The 18,446-nt window shown below is 43.1% G+C and overlaps 1 protein-coding gene and 1 long non-coding RNA gene across 4 annotated transcripts in view; both read right to left on the bottom strand.

Annotated features, from left to right (window-relative positions):
- Positions 1-18,446, bottom strand: part of bicc1b (BicC family RNA binding protein 1b) — a 63,937-nt gene that overhangs the window by 23,064 nt on the left and 22,427 nt on the right. For both annotated transcript variants that reach the window (XM_048987116.1, XM_048987117.1), the window contains exons 3-4: positions 13,324-13,393; positions 1,201-1,280 (exon numbers count right to left, since the gene is read on the bottom strand). In XM_048987116.1, coding sequence (XP_048843073.1) covers positions 1,201-1,280; positions 13,324-13,393 — 150 coding nt within the window. The remainder of the gene's footprint in view (positions 1-1,200; positions 1,281-13,323; positions 13,394-18,446) is intronic.
- LOC125715507 (uncharacterized) lies at positions 9,736-13,028 on the bottom strand. 2 transcript variants are annotated; one of them, XR_007384086.1, is made up of 3 exons: positions 12,077-13,028; positions 11,820-11,920; positions 9,736-11,577 (listed from the first exon to the last, which is right to left on the bottom strand). It is a non-coding gene; the product is annotated as an uncharacterized LOC125715507 (long non-coding RNA). The 2 variants fall into 2 exon arrangements; XR_007384085.1 differs by having other exon boundaries at positions 9,736-11,920.

Raw genomic sequence — 18,446 nt, 5'->3', positions numbered from 1 at the left:
TTGGCTCGGATTAGTGGATGAAACTCATAAGGCTCAAACTGATGCACATTGCGCACACGTGTGCCCCACCCTCGGCCTTGTAAAGCGGTTCCCACCCGCTGGAGACGGTGGATGGGATTCAGCCTCGTACCACAGGGGGTCAGTCCGCTAATCAAGCGCTGGCCTCCAATCCTGTCGGATTTTAAGATCTGTTTTTCCATACCTGCGGGTAGCCGTGCGACGGGTCGGCGGGTCCCACACCCTATCATCCCCCCGGCACGTTAGACAGAACCCCACTGAAGGCGGCTCTGCAGTGTGCAGTAGCGAGATTCCTGACACAAGGCCGACCCATCGTACACGGACCAGCACTTGTGACTTTTCTTTGAATTTGCCTTTTATTTTTAAAACCTTCGGAAATTTTAACCATGTTTGCGAACACCAAGAAATGCTTCAGTTATAGATCAAAGTACTAAAAAAAGCACTAGCTTCAGGTTTTATCCCGCATTTTCTTGAACGTGTTGTAACTCGGTTCCACTGAGTTAATGTCATTCGTCCGTGGCACCCTTCCCAGTGTGGTTGCTTAACAAGGATTTAGCAACATTACAAACACATTTAAAACTCCTCCTGTATGTATAGAAGAGACCCCTCCAGGGACTGGTAAAGTAAGTATGCAATCAAGAGTGAGGTGGTGGTCTTCTAGGGAAGGGGGTGTATTGGGGCCGCAAGATCTCTGGTCCCGGCTGAAAGCCGACTGGCCCCCCAGAGTGCTCCCTCCCCGTCGGTCATCGATTCGAAACATCTCATTGGTTAATGACAAGGTTGCCCCCGGTATGAATTATGGCTCCTCTTATGGCTCCCACCTACAAAAAAAACTAAGGATCACCCCTGTTTATTAGGTCAGGTGGTGGGGTAGTATAACTCGCGTATATGGTGAGGCGGGGGTAACAGTCGTTACAGTTACGCAGACTGTGTGTAATTTGAAAGGGTCAGACCTACTAGCATGGTGGGTGGTACATGTGGCATCCATGAGGTCTTTTTAAACAGGGGGAAATGGGGGGCCCTCCACCCCCCCCAACACACACTGCACTTCCTCCAGTCCGTGTGAGTCAAATCCAGAACAGGTGGGAGGAAGGAGTAGACTGGGCCGCGCCAAGTCCGGGCGAGGGGGTTAGGGGGCACGGGGATCAGGCGGCGAGCACAAAGGCGACATGACGCGCTTACTTTTGTGTCCAGGACGGACATGATCTTCTCCTTCGCCTCCTTCACATTGTCCTTCTTGCCGCACACTTTGATGTGAGGATCTTAAAACAGAAGATTGGGGAAAATCTGCATTAGACACCCGTCAAACTCGTATCACAATTGAAATTTCGTATTTTGTTGTTTTTGTGTCAGACTTGCTCATCATATATTACAGTACCAGGAAGTAAAACTCACTGAAGTCCACAGAAATATTCTCACCCATCCCGTGGACTCAGTGAAATTTGCTCTTCAACTAATCCCGACACAGAACTCATAAATTACTCTAACCCCAAAAACAGTCAAAACACAAACACCGTCTCGCTGAAATAAACATCAAGCACAAATACAGTAACAACGTTAGCATTAATTTGCCACGCATCTCACTCTGTACGTGGAAAGTCAGTTTAATAAATAGGTAACACTTAAAGCAGTCATGTATAATGCATTATAATGCATTCATAAAGTATTATAAACACGGCTATAACTATGTATTAGACGGTTAAAATGCAAAGATTGAATGAAAGGCCGAGGGGCTATTAAACGTGACCTGATAAGCCCAGAAGCAGGAAGGGCCATAAAGCTGCGTTTCCCCCTCCCGCAGCGCACTCTGCCCATCACCTTCCGAAATGTAACACTGTGTCTTTGTGCTGCTGAACTTCCTCCCACATGACCCCATTCCCCCGGAATTTCTCTTTACCAGGCTCTTCCTAACCCTGATCCGGGGGCTTAACTATACACATCAAGGAGCACGCAAAACAACCCAGTGCCGCATTGCCTCTCCCTCAGCTGCAGGCCGCTGACCTTGGCCAGTTAAGCTTAATGTCCACATGGTACATCGCCGATAATCAGTGACTTGTTACGTAGTTTCCATTGGGGTAACAATGTTTGAAAAAGACAATGAGAATTAATTGTTAAGTCAATGAGATCTTCAGCTGCTCAATCATGAATCTGGTACGGATTTAATAAAACATCATAATAATGATGTGAAGCCATCCATCCATTTTCTGTACCCATTTGTCTTATGTAGAGTTGCGGGGGGGGGGGGTTAGGGTTAGGGTTAGGGTTAGGGGGAGTCTGCAGTCTATCCTGGAAACTACACGTCCAAGGCAGGGAATATCCCAGGACGGGGCACCAACCCATCACAGGGCACACAAACACCATTCACACCTACAAACAATTTGGCAACTACAATTCACCTCAGCATGTTTTTGGGCTGAGGGGGGAAACCGGAGTAACCAGAAGAAAGTCCTTGTGGACACGGGGAGAACATGCCCTCCACACATGGAGCATTTATTTGTAATTTGTACAAGTACGAGGCATCACAATGATTCCTTTCACATCGTGCTCCCCTTTTGAGGCACACACACACACACACACACACACACACACACACACACACACACACACACACACACACACACACACACACACACACACACACACACACAGCATAAATGAGTAGAGCCCCTTTGAAAAGTAAGATTTTAATCGATATCTCATTGAACACAATAACAATTTCCAAAATTTTCACAAGGGGCTTTAACGAACACTTGATTAACTCCATAACATGAAATTAAGGTTAATAATTATAACTTAGATCACAAAATCTGTTTTAGTCAAATAAGTTGAAGCAAAAAATGAACATACCCCGCAACAAAAACTACTAGATCTAGTGTTTTGTTTGACCACCATGATTTTTAAGGACTCTTCTAAGCATGGAATGAACAAGTTGGCGACATATTGCAACATCTATCTTTTTCTATTCTTCAAGAACGGCCTCTTATAGAGCCTGGATGCTGGATGGAGAGTGATGCTCAGCTTGTCTCTTCAGAAATCCCCCATAGGTGATCGATTGGGTTCAGATCAGGAGACATGCTTGGCCATTCAATCACCTTCACCCTGCTCTTCTTCAGAAACGCAGCAGTAGTTTTAGATGTGTGTTTTGGATCATTTTCGTGTTGGCAAAGTGCATGACGACCAAGAGCACGGAGCGATGGTAGCACCTTCTCTTTCAGTATGGAGCAGTACATCTGCGGGTTCATGATACCATCAGTGAAATGTAGCTCCCCCACGCCAGCAGCACTCATGCAGCCCCACGTATGGACACTGCCACCGCCATGTTTCACTGTGGGCACCATGCATTTTTCTTTGAAATCCTCACCTTTACGATGCCTTTTGAAGACATCAGTTCCAAAAACAGTCACCTGCGGTTGAAATCCTGTTAATTTGAATTTTGAAGTCTTCAGTTTGACTTTTCTCCTAAGACTTGAATGAATTTGTCAGGAAAATCATCTTTTTTTGTGTGCAAATGAACATATTTTGTTTGCTATCAATGGCCTACATTTGTGGGAGTATTTTGTAGTATAGTATCCCATAGAAAATGTTGATTCTGAAAGGTAATTAAAGGTTTTCTGACAAGTCTGGTGGGGTGTACTCATTTATGCTGAGCACTGTGTGTGTATAGATCTATCTATCTATCTATATATACATACATATATACATACATACATACATACACACACACACACACACGGGAGAGAGGGAGAGAGCAGAGCTTGGGGTCTGAGCGCATGGTCAGACCATTTGTCTGGGACCCTGGAGCATTTTCTAGGCAGTTAAGGGTCTTGCTCAAGCACCCACCGGCAATCTGTCTATTTTAATAATAGACAATTGACATAATAATCACTGGGGGAAACTGGGCTGATGGATGGGGATATGGACCAGCACGCCCCCTGCTGGCCAGCTCCGCTACGGAAAAGCCATCCCAGGTTGGCGAGGGACTGTGCCCATTCCGTGCGGTTCGCACGGGAGGAAAGGTGGGCACTCTCTCAAGTTCACGCAGCGTCAGATGGCTCCGGTGAACGCAGCCCCTCCGCTGAGGTCTGAAACACCACAGCCCAGCGGGGGGAGGACTGCTTGGCGTCATCTGCAAGTTCCCGTCACCTGAGACGGGCTCCTCCTTCACTCGAACTTAGAGCCAAACTCACCAGAGGACTGTAAGGAAGGACACATTACTAATACAGCAATAAAACCACGCGGCTTAAAAATAACGTCATCCACACCGGGCCCCTTTACTGGATAAGCAGCAAGAAATGGATGAATCGTGTAATCATAAGGTAGTCAGTGTACTCATTAGGTTATCATTAGGCTCACAGAAGGTTATCAGTTTAGGTTTAGGGAAAAACTCTGTGGAAGCGCATAAAGTTCTCCAGTGAAACATTGTATGTATGTATGTATGTGTTTGTTATTTGGATAAAAGGAGCCATTACTGGTAATTAACTAAATGTTAAATGTAATCGGTTACGTAATAATATATTATGACAGGAATATCAGTACACTATTCCACAGTAATATGGATTAACTGAAATGAAATTAAAGAGAATGAAAATTAAATACAATGTAACTGAAATGAAATTAAGCTTTATTTGCCATATATTAAATTAAACACAAGCAGGATCCTAACCAAACACTCAATCCACCCACCATTCCCAGGAACTAGTGAAAATTAACCTCCTCGCCCCACATTCCTAAACCGCGGCGTATACAGCTCGCAAACGCACCGCTTACAGAACGGCGGACTGAGCCCATGGGTGCAGCGCCTGCGGCCATCGGCGGCCTCGCAAAGTCAGATTTACATCAAAATGGTCAAAAAATGGCACCAAAAATAATCCTTTCTGCACAATTCTATCTACCTGGTGGAATTCAAATTTATTTGCAGCTGTGTTTGCATAGCTTTTAATGACTGGTTTGGGGAGAAAATTATATTTTAAAACCCATGTGTTTAAACAAATAGAAGTCTTAACAATTTACTTGTGCGAATTCTAAATGTACACGGTAAAAGAGAATTAAAACCAGATCTGGGTGTGTCTAATGAGTCATATTTTTATAACGTTAACAAAAACCATAAAGTGCCCATCAGCCGATTCCACTGAGGAACACAGCGACTGTTACTGCCTGTGTTATCGGCGGTGTTGCGTGATTTTCCCCTGCTGAATGGAGGCAGATTATTTGATTACTTGAATAGCTGGGTGTTATCTTAATAACAAACGGGGAAACTCCCAGACAGAACACCCTGCGGCCAGTGAGTTTGGGGAGTTTTACTTACAGAAAAATGTTCTGTGGCAGAAGGAAAAACGATTGGTTCAGAGAGATAACCAATCAGATTGTAGAGGAGATGAGTGGCAGCAACTAGAGGAGGCAGGACCAACCAATCAGATGTCTTGGTCCCGCCTTCTCTAGTTGCTTGGACCCATTTCCTCCACAATCTGATTGGTTCTCTCTCTAACCAATCATTTTTCCTTCAGCCCTCAGAACATTTTGGTGTAAGTAAAACTCGTGAGCCCAGTGGACGAATACAACCGGTATATCGTTTGGGGCCAAAGCTCTTAGAGTGGCGACAAGTCTGAAACATGCATGAGTCATAGATGTGGCAGATATCTGCTATATGTTATGTCAAGTGATGATGGGCCCTGAACAGCCTTATCCAGGCTCATGGGAGTTTTACCTACATAACAATATTCTGAGGGCAGAACAAGAAGTGATTGGTTATCTCTCTGAACCAATCACTTTTCGTGCTGCCCTCAGAACATTTTGGTGTAAGTAAAAGTCCCGTGAGCCACGGTAAGTCTGCTCAGGGCCCATCATCACTTGCTGTGGCTTGGGGCTGCCCTGAGGCCCCAGAATGTGGAGGCGTCCGGCCTGGAAACTACAGTGCAAAGGAAAGTGTCCAGATAGGCAGTGAAATGCTGCGACATCAGGAGAATAAGGCTGCAGAGCTGTCGTGCAGCGACTCCCCTTCCAGAAGGGGGCAGTCTGCATTATTTCCCATTACACCACATCGACAAAGTGCTTTACTCCTCAAAAGATAGTAAGATAGCAAGAACCCAAAATTATTTAACAGAACCCATGAACCTACTGTACAACTCCTTTTTTAAAATGATATAACTGCCACATTATTATCCTCTAATGTTTTGAATTTTGCCAAGAGTATCAGAAATAAAGGAAGAATGACGCGAGTTTAACAGCTCTGTTTATAGCCCTGCAGCTGTAGGCGGTAAAAAAGAAACCCTTAATGATCACCAGAACGCTGGCATTTTGCTGAAGAATTCAAGCAAATATTATAAAGATGAGCCGAAAAAAAATATATATCTTAACAGTGATGGGGAGTTAATAGCAATGGGAATGAGTCCTATTGCTCAGGATCGTTACAGACACATTCTGGCTGCTCTCTGCGCAAAGCAGGAAACTAATCTGTTTTTCTACTACATACTTTAAATTGTTGCACAACCATTTGTGGACATACAGAGCAAAGCCCCCGCACAAATTTTAAGGATCCCCAGGGGCTTCTGGGAGGAACACGGGCTCCACACATCAGGGTGAAGAGGTGGACTATCGACAATCTTAGGGTGCTGAAGGTTAACATGCTGATTTTATGCACTGGAAAGACAAGCAACACAGATGCAACCCCTGTGACTCGTTCTTATAAATTCTGACCCTTGAATTGTACAAAACCAGGGGATGCTTGAGGTTTCCGACATTCTGATTTATACCTACATTTACATAACGTGATATCTACATAAAAGCATTCTTAAGTCAGTTTTTCTAGTTTAAAAGAGTACATTTATATTGACCCAGTTTTGTGGTTAAGGACATGAACTCATACTCCAAAGCTTCGATTCTGGGGTAGGACCTTCCTGTAATACCTTAAAGCTAGGAAAATATGCAGTTTGTGGCTCTGCAGCTTATGACTCAGTTCTTAACTGGAAGGTTGCTGGTTCATATCCAGTGGTTGGAGTGATGTCATTGTTGGACCCTTGAGCAAGGCCTTTAACCCCAGTTGCTCCAGGGACTGGCTGATCCTGCTCTCCGATCCTCACTTGAGGTTATTTTAGACAAAACCATCTCATAACGATGAACATAATTTTCCAGAAAAGGTCAATTTAGATCAACTAAGGAACTAAATATGAAAGACACATGACTTGAAATTCGATATGTTTGCATTAAGTTTGAACTAAGAACTAAGTCTGAATTAAATCAAGGCCTGCAGATGCTGAAAATGAGAGTCCATGGACATCCTTCACCCAATGGTATCAGGTCTGAACAGTATATTCAGTTAGTGAAGGTTGAACTACTAATTTCACCATTTAAATATAAGGGATGATTTGATAGGGCAACAGTGGGCAATTTTTGTCAGGACATCAGGGAACCACCCCTACTAATAAAATTGATTCACAAAATCACCACCACTCATCATCATCATCATCATCACCACCAGTAATCACAACACCAAGGGACTTCTAGATGCGGAGCTAAAGTCAGCCATTCTACAGCATTGCCTCTGATAAGTGCTGTGTGCTAAGCTTATAGATTATCTGTTGATTTCTCCAGTGAAGAACATTCCAGTGGGGGAGTATGGCTCCATGCCTCGGTGATTAGCATCAGGAAATCAGACCAGCACCGAAGTTATAACCCGCTGTCTACAGGAACCAGACCCCTGCACTGAGGCCAACGATATTTCTGTTTCCAAAACGAGCAAATGAATGCGTTTCTAAATTATTTAAATATTCATTACAGGGCCATTATACCTCGAGAGGAAGTCATAATGGACATCGTTCAGAAACGTTACAGACAGTTTTCCCCTGAGAGTACCCTAGGGGTCTATTTAGCCGTGTAGCTGGGGAATTGCAATTACTGCACCAACAATTCTGTTGCCATGGCGACCACCCCGTTGTTCTGCAGGCTAACAGAGCCCTCGTGTTAAAACTGCAACAAAGTCAGATGGGCCAGTTTAAGCCCCTGGAGACAGAGGTTTGATGCCACCGTCCGCAGAAGTATCTGCTGACACAAGGACACGGGCCTCAAAAAAGCGAGGAGCCTTAAATTCCCTAACGCCCATAAAAGGGCGCTTGACTCGGGAGCATAGAGGATAGAGCGGCCCAGCTGCCTAGCAGGTCTCCATGGAGACACAGCTGCCACGCAGTGAGGAGAGAGAGATGAAGCTGCAGTGGTAGAGGCCAGACGGTGTTTTCACAGCTGCTGCACGCTGCGTTTTACTTCACGGAGAGTAAAGACATCAGTAAGAACCCCAGCCTCTTGTCCTCTTGCAAAGTACACTACAAGGGCTTAAGATTTATTGATGGACTCAAATTGGATTGGCCAGCGATGCCAGGGAACAAGAGGACAAAATGTCAGCCAACTTGTTTTCCCGCTTTTCGTGTAAATGGTGAGATCAACGTCCCGCCTGAGGCGGTCGGACAGATGTCTCGCTCGTGTGGAAAAACATGAAATTATTTTTAAAAGTGAAGTCCTCATTTCGTATAGTATATATGCTTAAAATAAGAAAATAAAGACGTGTGTATGTTCTGCACAAACTTAAAAATCTTCCACAAAAAAAAAACTGTCAGGTTTATCGAAGTTCTGTAGGTGTGAAGCTCCTTAAAAGACATTCATTGCTGCAGTCGTAAAATTTGAAACTTGAGTTATGACCAACAGAAAATAACCAAGGGACTATATCCATTACCCTGCCTTAACAGGAGTACACTATATGGACAAAAGTATTGGGACACCGGGCCATTACACCTACAGTAAAGTTTATGACATCACATTGTAAATCCATAGGCAGCACCAATATGGAGCTGGTCCCCCTTCTGCAGCTGTAGCAGCTGCCACTCTTCTGGGACGGCTTTCCACAAGGTTCTGGAGTGTGTCTGTGGGAATTTCTGCCCATTCATCTAGAAGAGCATTTGTGAGGTCAGGCACTGATGTTGGAAGTGAAGGCCTGGCTCTCAGTCTCCATTCTAGTTCATCCCAAAGGTGTGTGATGGGGTTGAGGTCAGGGCTCTGTGCAGGCCAGTCAAGTTCCTCCACACCAAACTCACCCAACCATGTCTTTAAGGACCTTGTTTTGTGCACTGGGGCACAGTCATGCTGGATCAGAAAAGGGCCTTCCTCAAGCTGGGCCTACAAAGTTGGAAGCATAGAATTGTCCAAAATGTCTTGATATGCTGATGCATTAGGAATTCCCTTCATTGGAACTAAGTGGCCCAGCCCACCCCCTGAAAAACAACCCCACACCATTATCCCTCCCCCACCAAACTTTACAGTTGGCACAATGCAGTCAGACAGGTAACGTTCTCCTGGCATCTGCCGAACCCAAACTCGTCCATCACATTGCCAGACAGAGAAGTGTGATTCCTCCCTCCACAGAACACATTTCCACTGCTCCAGTGTCCAGTGGCGGCGTGCTTTACACCACTGCAACTGACACTTGCCATTGCACTTTGATGTGAGGCTTGCATGCAGCTGCTCGGCCATGGAAGCCCCCACTCCATGAAGCCCCCGGTGCGCAGTTTTCATGCTGGTGTTAATGCCAGAGGAAGTTTGGAACCCTGCAGTTATTGAGTCAACAGAGCGTTGGCCACTTTTAAGCACCGTGTCCCTCTGCACTTATTGACTCTGCTCTGTTACTTTATGTGGTTTTCGATTTCGTGGCTGAGTTTCTGTTGTTCCACTTTGCAGTAATACCACTTACAGTTGACTGTAGAATATCTAGCAGAGGAGAAATTTCACTAATTGACTTATTGCAAAGGTGGCATCCTATGACAGCACCACACTTGAGTTCCCTGAGCTCTTCAGAATGACCTAATCTTTCACAAATATTTGTGAGCCTGACTGCATGGCGAAGTGCTTGATTTTATACACCTATGGCAGTGGATCTGAACGAAACACCTGAATTCAATGATCAAGAAGCTTGTCCCAATACTTTTGTCTATATAGTGTGGTGTACTTGTGACCACGATGTTCAAAACTCATAAATATGTTATTAGATGCAACCTCACTTGAAATATTTATGCCACTTCACTGCTGGTGTACCAGTGTAAAATCCCAAATCCCAAATGTCCAGTTCGTGGAAACAATCATTTTGTTGTACTTGTGAACAGCTACATCTTCAGCAAAATGGTCAGTGAAAAAGGAAGTGAATAGTAATGGTGATGTGATGTCAGATAACCAGGTACTAGTGAGGTTATATAGGCTGTTTTATTAGTCCACGTTGTTTATGTAGAATACAGCTAGGTCCCAATTTTGATTAAATTTCATACCCTGCTTATGCACGGTAATGTAAAATCATAAACATAGTAAATATTCCTTACATTTATAATACTGGTAATGCTTACAATGCTAATGCTTGTAAAAACAAGTTGTTTCTTTATTGAAAGAGGTAATCTACGACGTTTCATCCATGTTTGAAAGGCAAGAGCAACATAGGGTAAAATTTGAAACAAGGCTGTATTTCAGCACTTTATATGACGTATATCCAGGAACCTCCGTCCTGCAGTAAGCTAATCACTGATTACAATTATCTTACCAGTGACGCTCATGAACTGCATGTAAGAGTTCCATAAAGTTTAAGAAAGGATTTTTTTTAAAACACTCAATTAAAACATTCTTAAATGCCTTGTAATATTTATATAAGAAAAACAGAAGATAATAGTTTGACCTTTTCATACTTCAGATTGCACACAAAGTCCAGGACGCATCAGTTTGATACAATCTTCTGCAGTACATTATTACACTGCTGTGTGATAAACAGTCTCGTCCAATTCGCATTCAGCTGTTTGTCACTGGTTCTTATAGCCCATTCCCTGCAGCACCTCTCATCCACACTTTCCAAATGAAGTAACGGTAAAAAGCTTTTCTGATTGAAAAGAGAGCAGAAATAGATAAACACAGCCTAACAGACCTAAGAATGACAGTGAAGACGATCACCCTGAAGAGAGATACGACTTCGTTTCAAAGCATGTGTCTAAATAACCCCACTTTCGCTTGTTTATCCAGAAAACTGGCAAATCAAAGGCCGTGCCAGCATTATGCAGAAGGAACTCCCTGCTTGTCAGAGCTAAATTTGCCAGGGGATTGTAGGAGATATATTAGATGGGTCCACGGGTCTTAGAAATTACGGCCTACAGATGGCTGCGGTGGCAGGATATAGAATTGGCTTTGGATCTTGCCGTCAACCTGGATTCCGTGGATTTTCTTGATGCCATAAATAAACGATAAGGATGAAGTCCACAGGTCAACTTCAGGCACGGAAAACAACCTGCTAAAATATTCCGATCTTCGTTATTGTTGTGTCCAGGTTTACAGTGCCCTCTGTGACCCTCTCCAAGGCACTGTTAATGTCTGTTCCTTTTAGAGTTGGGGGGATATCATTTTATCAAGCCAGTGCAGGCAGCAGCTGATGGATCAGAGCAGAGGGCAGACTTTGACAAGACTGCAAAAGGTTGGGAGAAACGTCTCCATGTCCCTTTGACATCAGTGGGAATGATTCCCATTTAACAACAAGGTAGCCAAGTTTCAGACCTGCACGCAATATCAGGAATACCGAAGGTGAGGCAAACACAACACCAAGAGTCAGCAAATCACCAGATGCAACCCATCTCACTTCACAATCCATATGCCTTCACATACACCATCAAGGATTATGTAGCAGCTGATCTGCTCGTAATTTACATGCTGTTATTTGTCTTGTGGAATCATTTTCGGAAAGCTTTCCATCAGACAGGCAAAAATATAAATTAAATCAAGCTATAACGGTCACTTACGTTAATGAAGAAAAAGCCAAGAACCATCAAACACGCACTGACATGCGACGGCAGGGCTACAACGTCGCATGTTCCCGCATGTACAAGAGGCGTTGTAAACTCTATATATATATCAAAAAAAACATTTTGCTTTGTCATTAGATGAGATTAATTAATAAGACATTCAATCCAATAGAAAAATATGCATCAAACATCAAGCATCAAGAGGAGCATCTCAAAACGAGGCATACACCCAAAGAGGAATTTCAATAACTTACCCTCATTATAACCCTGACCGATACTAACGTTCAGTAACACTAAGCAGTTCCATGCACTGGCTGCAGTAATTAAAAGCAAAGGAACAGCCTCATTCCAAGCAATGCAGTGCATGTGGTCCCCATATGTGACAGCAATGAAAAACCCTCTCATACTTAATTAGCAGAAATGTTTGGGATGTACGCTCATAAGATAACCGAAACCGATTACGCAACGCTTCTCTGTTTACGCACTGCTTAAGGCAGTCTGCCAACGAATACACGCACACATTCACCAGTGTGCTGGAATTTAAATAACCTCTGACCCCGGGAGCCGACCACGTGCAAACAGCTTTGCAGCGAACATGAACTTGAGACCTTAGATTATGCTCACTCTTCAAAGTGATCTAGACTTCATTGCTGCTCTTGCTGTCATTTAGTCATGCCAGCATCTAAATATAGTTTTTTTCTGCAATAAATGGTACACTTAATAGAAGACCCACACATAAACACAGACATATATATATTATTCAGTGCTGGTGTCTCAAATAATATATCTAAACCAAGCTTATCAAGCACTTGTCCAACATCACTTCCCAAAAAGAACAAACGTGAAGGATATTCTTTACAAAAGACTATAAATACTGCAGCATTTACATTTTTCTTTCAACAGAATGTTCCAACATGCATAGAAATCCCAGACGGCCGGTTCAGTGGAGAGTGGCAGGACATCACGTCGAGATAAACACATCCGAAACGATCCAAGTACACTCAGAACGGTGCTGCCTGGAAGGGTAATGCCCGCGCTGGCTTGGCGCGTTATTTCAGACCACCTGGCAGCGGCGAGGTGCTTTAACACCCGCCCAAGGCATGGAAGGGCCTGGTACAAGAAGCAGCACATACACACCGCTGACGAGCCCTGTAAACTCAATCGTATGACCTGTAGCTTCCAGACTCCATTAACATTAAAATGTAACAGCTTCCACACCACTTTAAAAGCAGACTGGCTGCCCCCCCCCCCCCCCCCCAAAAAATAAAAGACACTCTGGGTTTTATTAGTCAATATTAACGTTAAATTAATACATGAACAAAAATATCTAATTTATTGATAATGTCCACAGGCTTACAAAAACTTCAAGGAATAATCAACGCCCAAAGAATGGTAAATTTAACACAGTAGCACCAGGTAGGGTTAGAAGACACACACATGCCCGTACGTCAGTGGAGGATGAGCAAGGCGATGGCAGAAAGGAAAAAGAGCCCACGCTTACCTTTCTTAGACTTGGCGCCTATCTTCAGCTTCGATGGCCATGCTATCTGGGTTTTCGTTTCCTCCATAATCTACAGACAGAACAGCACACATTACCATCATTAGAAATAAATATGTCACAGAACAGCAATGGTGGGCTGGTTGAACACCTCCAAAGTTGTGGGTCCTGTTCCTGCCCTGGCTCCCCACCCCACCCCCCCAAGGACTCTGCCCCCCCCTTAAGATTCCAAATGACCCTGCACTGGATAGGCAGTGATGGAAAATGGTTGGATTGCCTGATCATCAGATAACGATTATGGCCTTTAAATGGACGGGTGAACTACTGGCCAAACAAACAAACAAACAGACAAACAGACAAACAGACAAAAAACCCTTCAGATCGTCAACGACACCCAACTTCAAGGACAAAAAAGAAAGCAGACATTGTACTTCAGGTCATGGCACAAATCACACTTAATTCATTTTGAGCGGAAGGTAAATAGCAAGGATGGGTTGATAATTAATAACGAACCACTAACTACTCCACCAAAGGACTAGCTAATCCCACCAAAAGAAAATTCGCATTCTTTGCAAGATTCGATTATTTTCTTATCCTTAAACTGAAAAGGGCAACTTGGAGAACATTGCAAGCCAAAAATACTGTTTTTCAATGGGTTTTTTTTTTGTTGATGATTGGTAGTGAACCTATTCATTAGTTTTTGGTTCCAACCTGTTTCAAATTTGAAAAAAGAAAGTAAAAATGACAACCACCTGGTCCTTGATACTTATCCTAGATGTCATTTACAAGAAACAGTGGCAACATGATTGTTTGGCCTGTTTTCCAAGGATTACATTACAGGCTCCAGAACATCTGAGAGACATCCACTCTAATGACTCTTGAGATGTCCACCAAAAGGTAGATGGAACATGTGGCTGAATGCCACAGAAAGGAAAGCACAGCATAACCCAAAACACAGCAGCTATGTAGCCTGTCTGCCGCACACACATTCCATGCGTGTTCGCGTGAGTTGCCTCACCGTCCCCCACTTCCTGTTAATGGACCAGGGCACCACGCAAATCTGCCACTAGAGGCAAACATCCACCATCTGGCTTCTTTTAGGGGTCTGCTGCTGTTGTGTAAAGACCGCAATCAATCCACCGCTCTCCATTTCCTTATTTGTCTTAATGTCCTGGAGTGAGGCACAAACATTCAGCGAAGTGGAATGCGGTCATCATCACATCAAATGATATGAAGGATGTGAGTTCATACAACCAGCTCAGCTTAGGGTCTTTGAGCAAGTCCCTCAAGTTGAGTAAGGTGACTGCTGAGCTAAAATATATACATATTACATATATATATATTACATTGCGAAGATCATATCAGAGCCTGTTATCGAATTGCTTACAGTTCCCTAACTCCACTTTTTCTTGACATGAAGCTCTGCTTTTTAAATCAGTTTCAAGGACATACTGTAGCCTTAGGGGACATTCTGTGATTATAAATGAGTGTGAACAAGCGTGCGCAAATATGGAGAGGTTTCTTTCATTTTCTGTAAGCAATAATAAGTTACATCACTATGTCATAATGTCGATAATTATTGCTGAAGGCCATGTATATAATTTAATGGCGATATTGTCACAGGAGGCTGTCAGTCCCGTTTCAATCAAAAACTGCTTCATTATACTGTCTCCTCAACAATGATGTAATGCTTTCGGATTGTTCACATTTTCTTTCAGTTTCAACTTCAAAAGGAGTTAAATACTAAGCAAAAGGCTTCCACTAAGACAAAAGTAGATAAGTGAGAAACTCAATTACGATATGATGGTCTGGACGAATGTAAGCTGGTTTAAGAAGTTCATAAAGGGCTGCGTTTTTAATTAAATTCTTCTTTGACACTAATAAATTAACATTGAGCAAAACTAGAAGATGGCCAAGTGTGTGCGTGAGATTCCGCCTCATGGGTACATCAAAAACATTTTCATGAAACTGGAATGGATATCACAAGTCTTCACACTACACGGAATGACCTTCTGGAAATCCGACACCCTAATGGAACATTTCTAGCTGAAATTCATCACTTCCAGCTGCATGGCTCTCAGGAGTACATATGCGCTGCCTGCTTTTTGCTACAAAACTCTATCCCTAAAAAAAAAAACAGATGTTTTAATACACCCAGAAACTATTTCGATATATCTGAATCACAAAGTAACAAATGTTATTTGTGAACTTCCAATTAAAACATTCTGACTTGAAACACTTGAACTTGAAATTCGTCCCCAGAAAAATGTTACTTTCTTTCTTTTTCTTTTCTTTTTTTTTTTTTTTTTAAAGAATTTCATTGTTTTGCATTTGGAAACTATTAAAAACAACAATCCCAGTAATGGTGGACACTGGCACCATCCAGCTTCTGGGTTGTGGGTTCAAACCCAGCCTAGCTTTGTCTGCCTGCAATCCCACTGTTTATGTTATCCGATTGCAAGCGTTTTGGTTTTCCAGCCACATTCCCACTATGCAGGTGAACTACTGACTTCCCCTCACTGTCAGCAAGCTTATGTGCATGTGAATTCCCAGTGATAGACTGACACCCCTCCCAATAAACGCGTCTTTACTCGACATGGGGTGTGGAGTTAAACACAAGCAATGGGCTGAAAAAGGCCCAACTGGCAAATTATTTGCACCTGAAAAAGCTTGGCTAGGAGTTTCTCTCCAGACTCTAATTTTAATCAACCATGTGCAAGGATACAATGAAAACACACAAGCTTTGCAATGGATTCGGCACCAGCCTTCCAAAACGTAAAGTTGACATGCATGCTAAATATTGAGAAATAAAAGAGAAAGCTGGGAGACTTTTGGGAAAACCATGATTATCAAACTTATTTTGTTTAAAAAAAAGAGGTTTAAAAAACACACACTTCACAGTTCTGCTAAAAACCCAGTTGAGGATGCATTTGAATGGAGTAAAGACTAGCGTGTCCCACCCCCCCCCCCCCACACACACACTCCACACTGTGAAATTGCATTTGACAGTTTGACAGCCCCCAATTTAAAGCACAGCTGAGAATCAGAGTCATCAAGTTGTAATCACATTACTTTAGTACATTTTATAACTCGTCCAGGTTTTCTAGATTCACAATTTCCATTTTTGCAGTAAATCACGAGACATTCAACTGAAATAGGGGCCCTGCTTTGCCAATTCACTGTCTGTGCCAGTTGTTAAAAAAAAATGCGATTACATATGTGTAGGAATGAGCAATTGAAACTAATCACATACTGCACCCCAGAACCCAGTAATGCAAACTCATACTGGTTCTGAGCCTCAGGGACACAGCACGACACAAATATCACCTTAGGGAGTCTGAACAGGAATAGAAGCAGAGTTGAGATTTGCTGACGTAGGTTGCCCTTTCCAGCTAAAGTGGTCAAAGGGGAAAGCCTCCAAAAAGCTCCACATTAAACCGGAACACAATGACCATCTCCATTTTTATCCCAAGATGACTGCTGAAGGAGACTCATCTTTCAAATATTGAGTAAGCTCGGCAAACCCTCAAATGACTTCAAGATGCAATAAACAAACAGATAAATCAATGAGAAGGTTCTGTGTCACAACGTAATACGTCCATTCAAGAAAGTGACGTTCTAGGCAGGAAACAGTGGAACACTGGCCCACCAATCACAGAGCGGAATGCAAATCATTTGTCAGAATTAATCACTTCTGACCGTGCCGACACCTTGAAATCATTATGGTGAACTGAAGCAACCGTGAAACTCCCGCTAGATCATCCGGTGCCTGCTTTTAATTTCTAAACGCTTAAAAAAGGTTACAGTACTACTGAGACAAAACACTGGATGTTGAAAAGTGTGCGTATAATTTATAGAACTGAAATAAATGTCATATATAATGATATATGAGTAGTCAAAGTCAAAATATTTATAAAGATATGTGCATTAACTTATTAAGGTGAAACATGTATAGGAAAATATTTAAAAATGGCTGTTTATCAAACCAGAGTTCTCTGAATCGCAACCTATATGTAAACATTGTATAGTTACGGAGATGCGGTTATCCTTACTGACAATTTGGCAGCAATTTGAAGTCATTAAGTGTTATAGAAACTGCAAATTCTTCCAATTAAGTGCCTTCAAAAGACTGTAACCTGACCTTGGGGTACTTTTCCTTTCCTCTAGTAAACCTACAAGGCCATATTGTACTCCTAACTTAGACAAGAAGTTCTCTAAAGCCGAAGCCAAGGGATCCTACAGTGCTCATTTTTCACACTGGCATTGTTTACAGCGCGTTCCAGTGGAAAGATGGCGGACAGGCAGGCACAGGCCTGAAGCATCCGTCTGAGTGGCATCTACGCCGCGCAAGTCAGAGCTGCGTTCGGCTCCCCACGAAAAAAAAACTAAACACACAAATTTAAAACAATATTTCCACAGTAAAGTCTGGAAAGAGAGGGAAGCAGAGATGAGAAAAAAGAAACAGCCCAGGAACTACATTCCCTCATCTCAGGCTCTGGAAAATCCCTGACTATTGTGTTATAAACCACACTGTACAAGACCAGAGGTCAGAAATAACTCGGAGAGGCAGAGCTGTTCATTACGGGACTAAGCGGAAGCTTCGCAGACAGTGACTAAGACAGACAGATCAGAGGTACGAAACGGCAGAAGCCGAAACTGAAAACGAATACTTCAGTACGCACCGTGTCCACTGCCACTGCTCGTTAAACGGCACCCATTCCCCAAACACGTGCCTTTAAGTTTAAAGCTAAAGTTTGCGCCCCGCCTGCTGTGAGACAATGAGGCACTTACATCTGAGCGCTGCCTTGCGTCCAGTGCGTGGGTGGGAAGGCGGACAGGATGTCATCCAGATAAATGTTTCCATGAATGCGCCATGGATTTCAGCATGATTCACAAAGTAAACGCTAATCTCTTTAAAAGACAAAACTGCTCCAATAAAGATCTTATGGGAACAACAGCAGGGTATTTACATTACTATTAAGAATTTAACTAAAGGTCTCTGTGTCTGTCCTCTACGCACTCATCCATCGTAAATAAGCCCTGCTCTTCTCAAAGACGGAAGGGCTCCTTTAAACGTACAAGGGTGCCCTCAATCCTGGACAGCAGTCAGTCTGAATTACAGAAAA

This window comes from Brienomyrus brachyistius, chromosome 20 (genome assembly GCF_023856365.1).
Source record: "Brienomyrus brachyistius isolate T26 chromosome 20, BBRACH_0.4, whole genome shotgun sequence".
NCBI lineage: Eukaryota > Metazoa > Chordata > Actinopteri > Osteoglossiformes > Mormyridae > Brienomyrus > Brienomyrus brachyistius.
The sequence above is the reverse complement of the archived record's forward strand: the minus strand, read 5'-3'. Positions and strand labels throughout refer to the sequence as shown.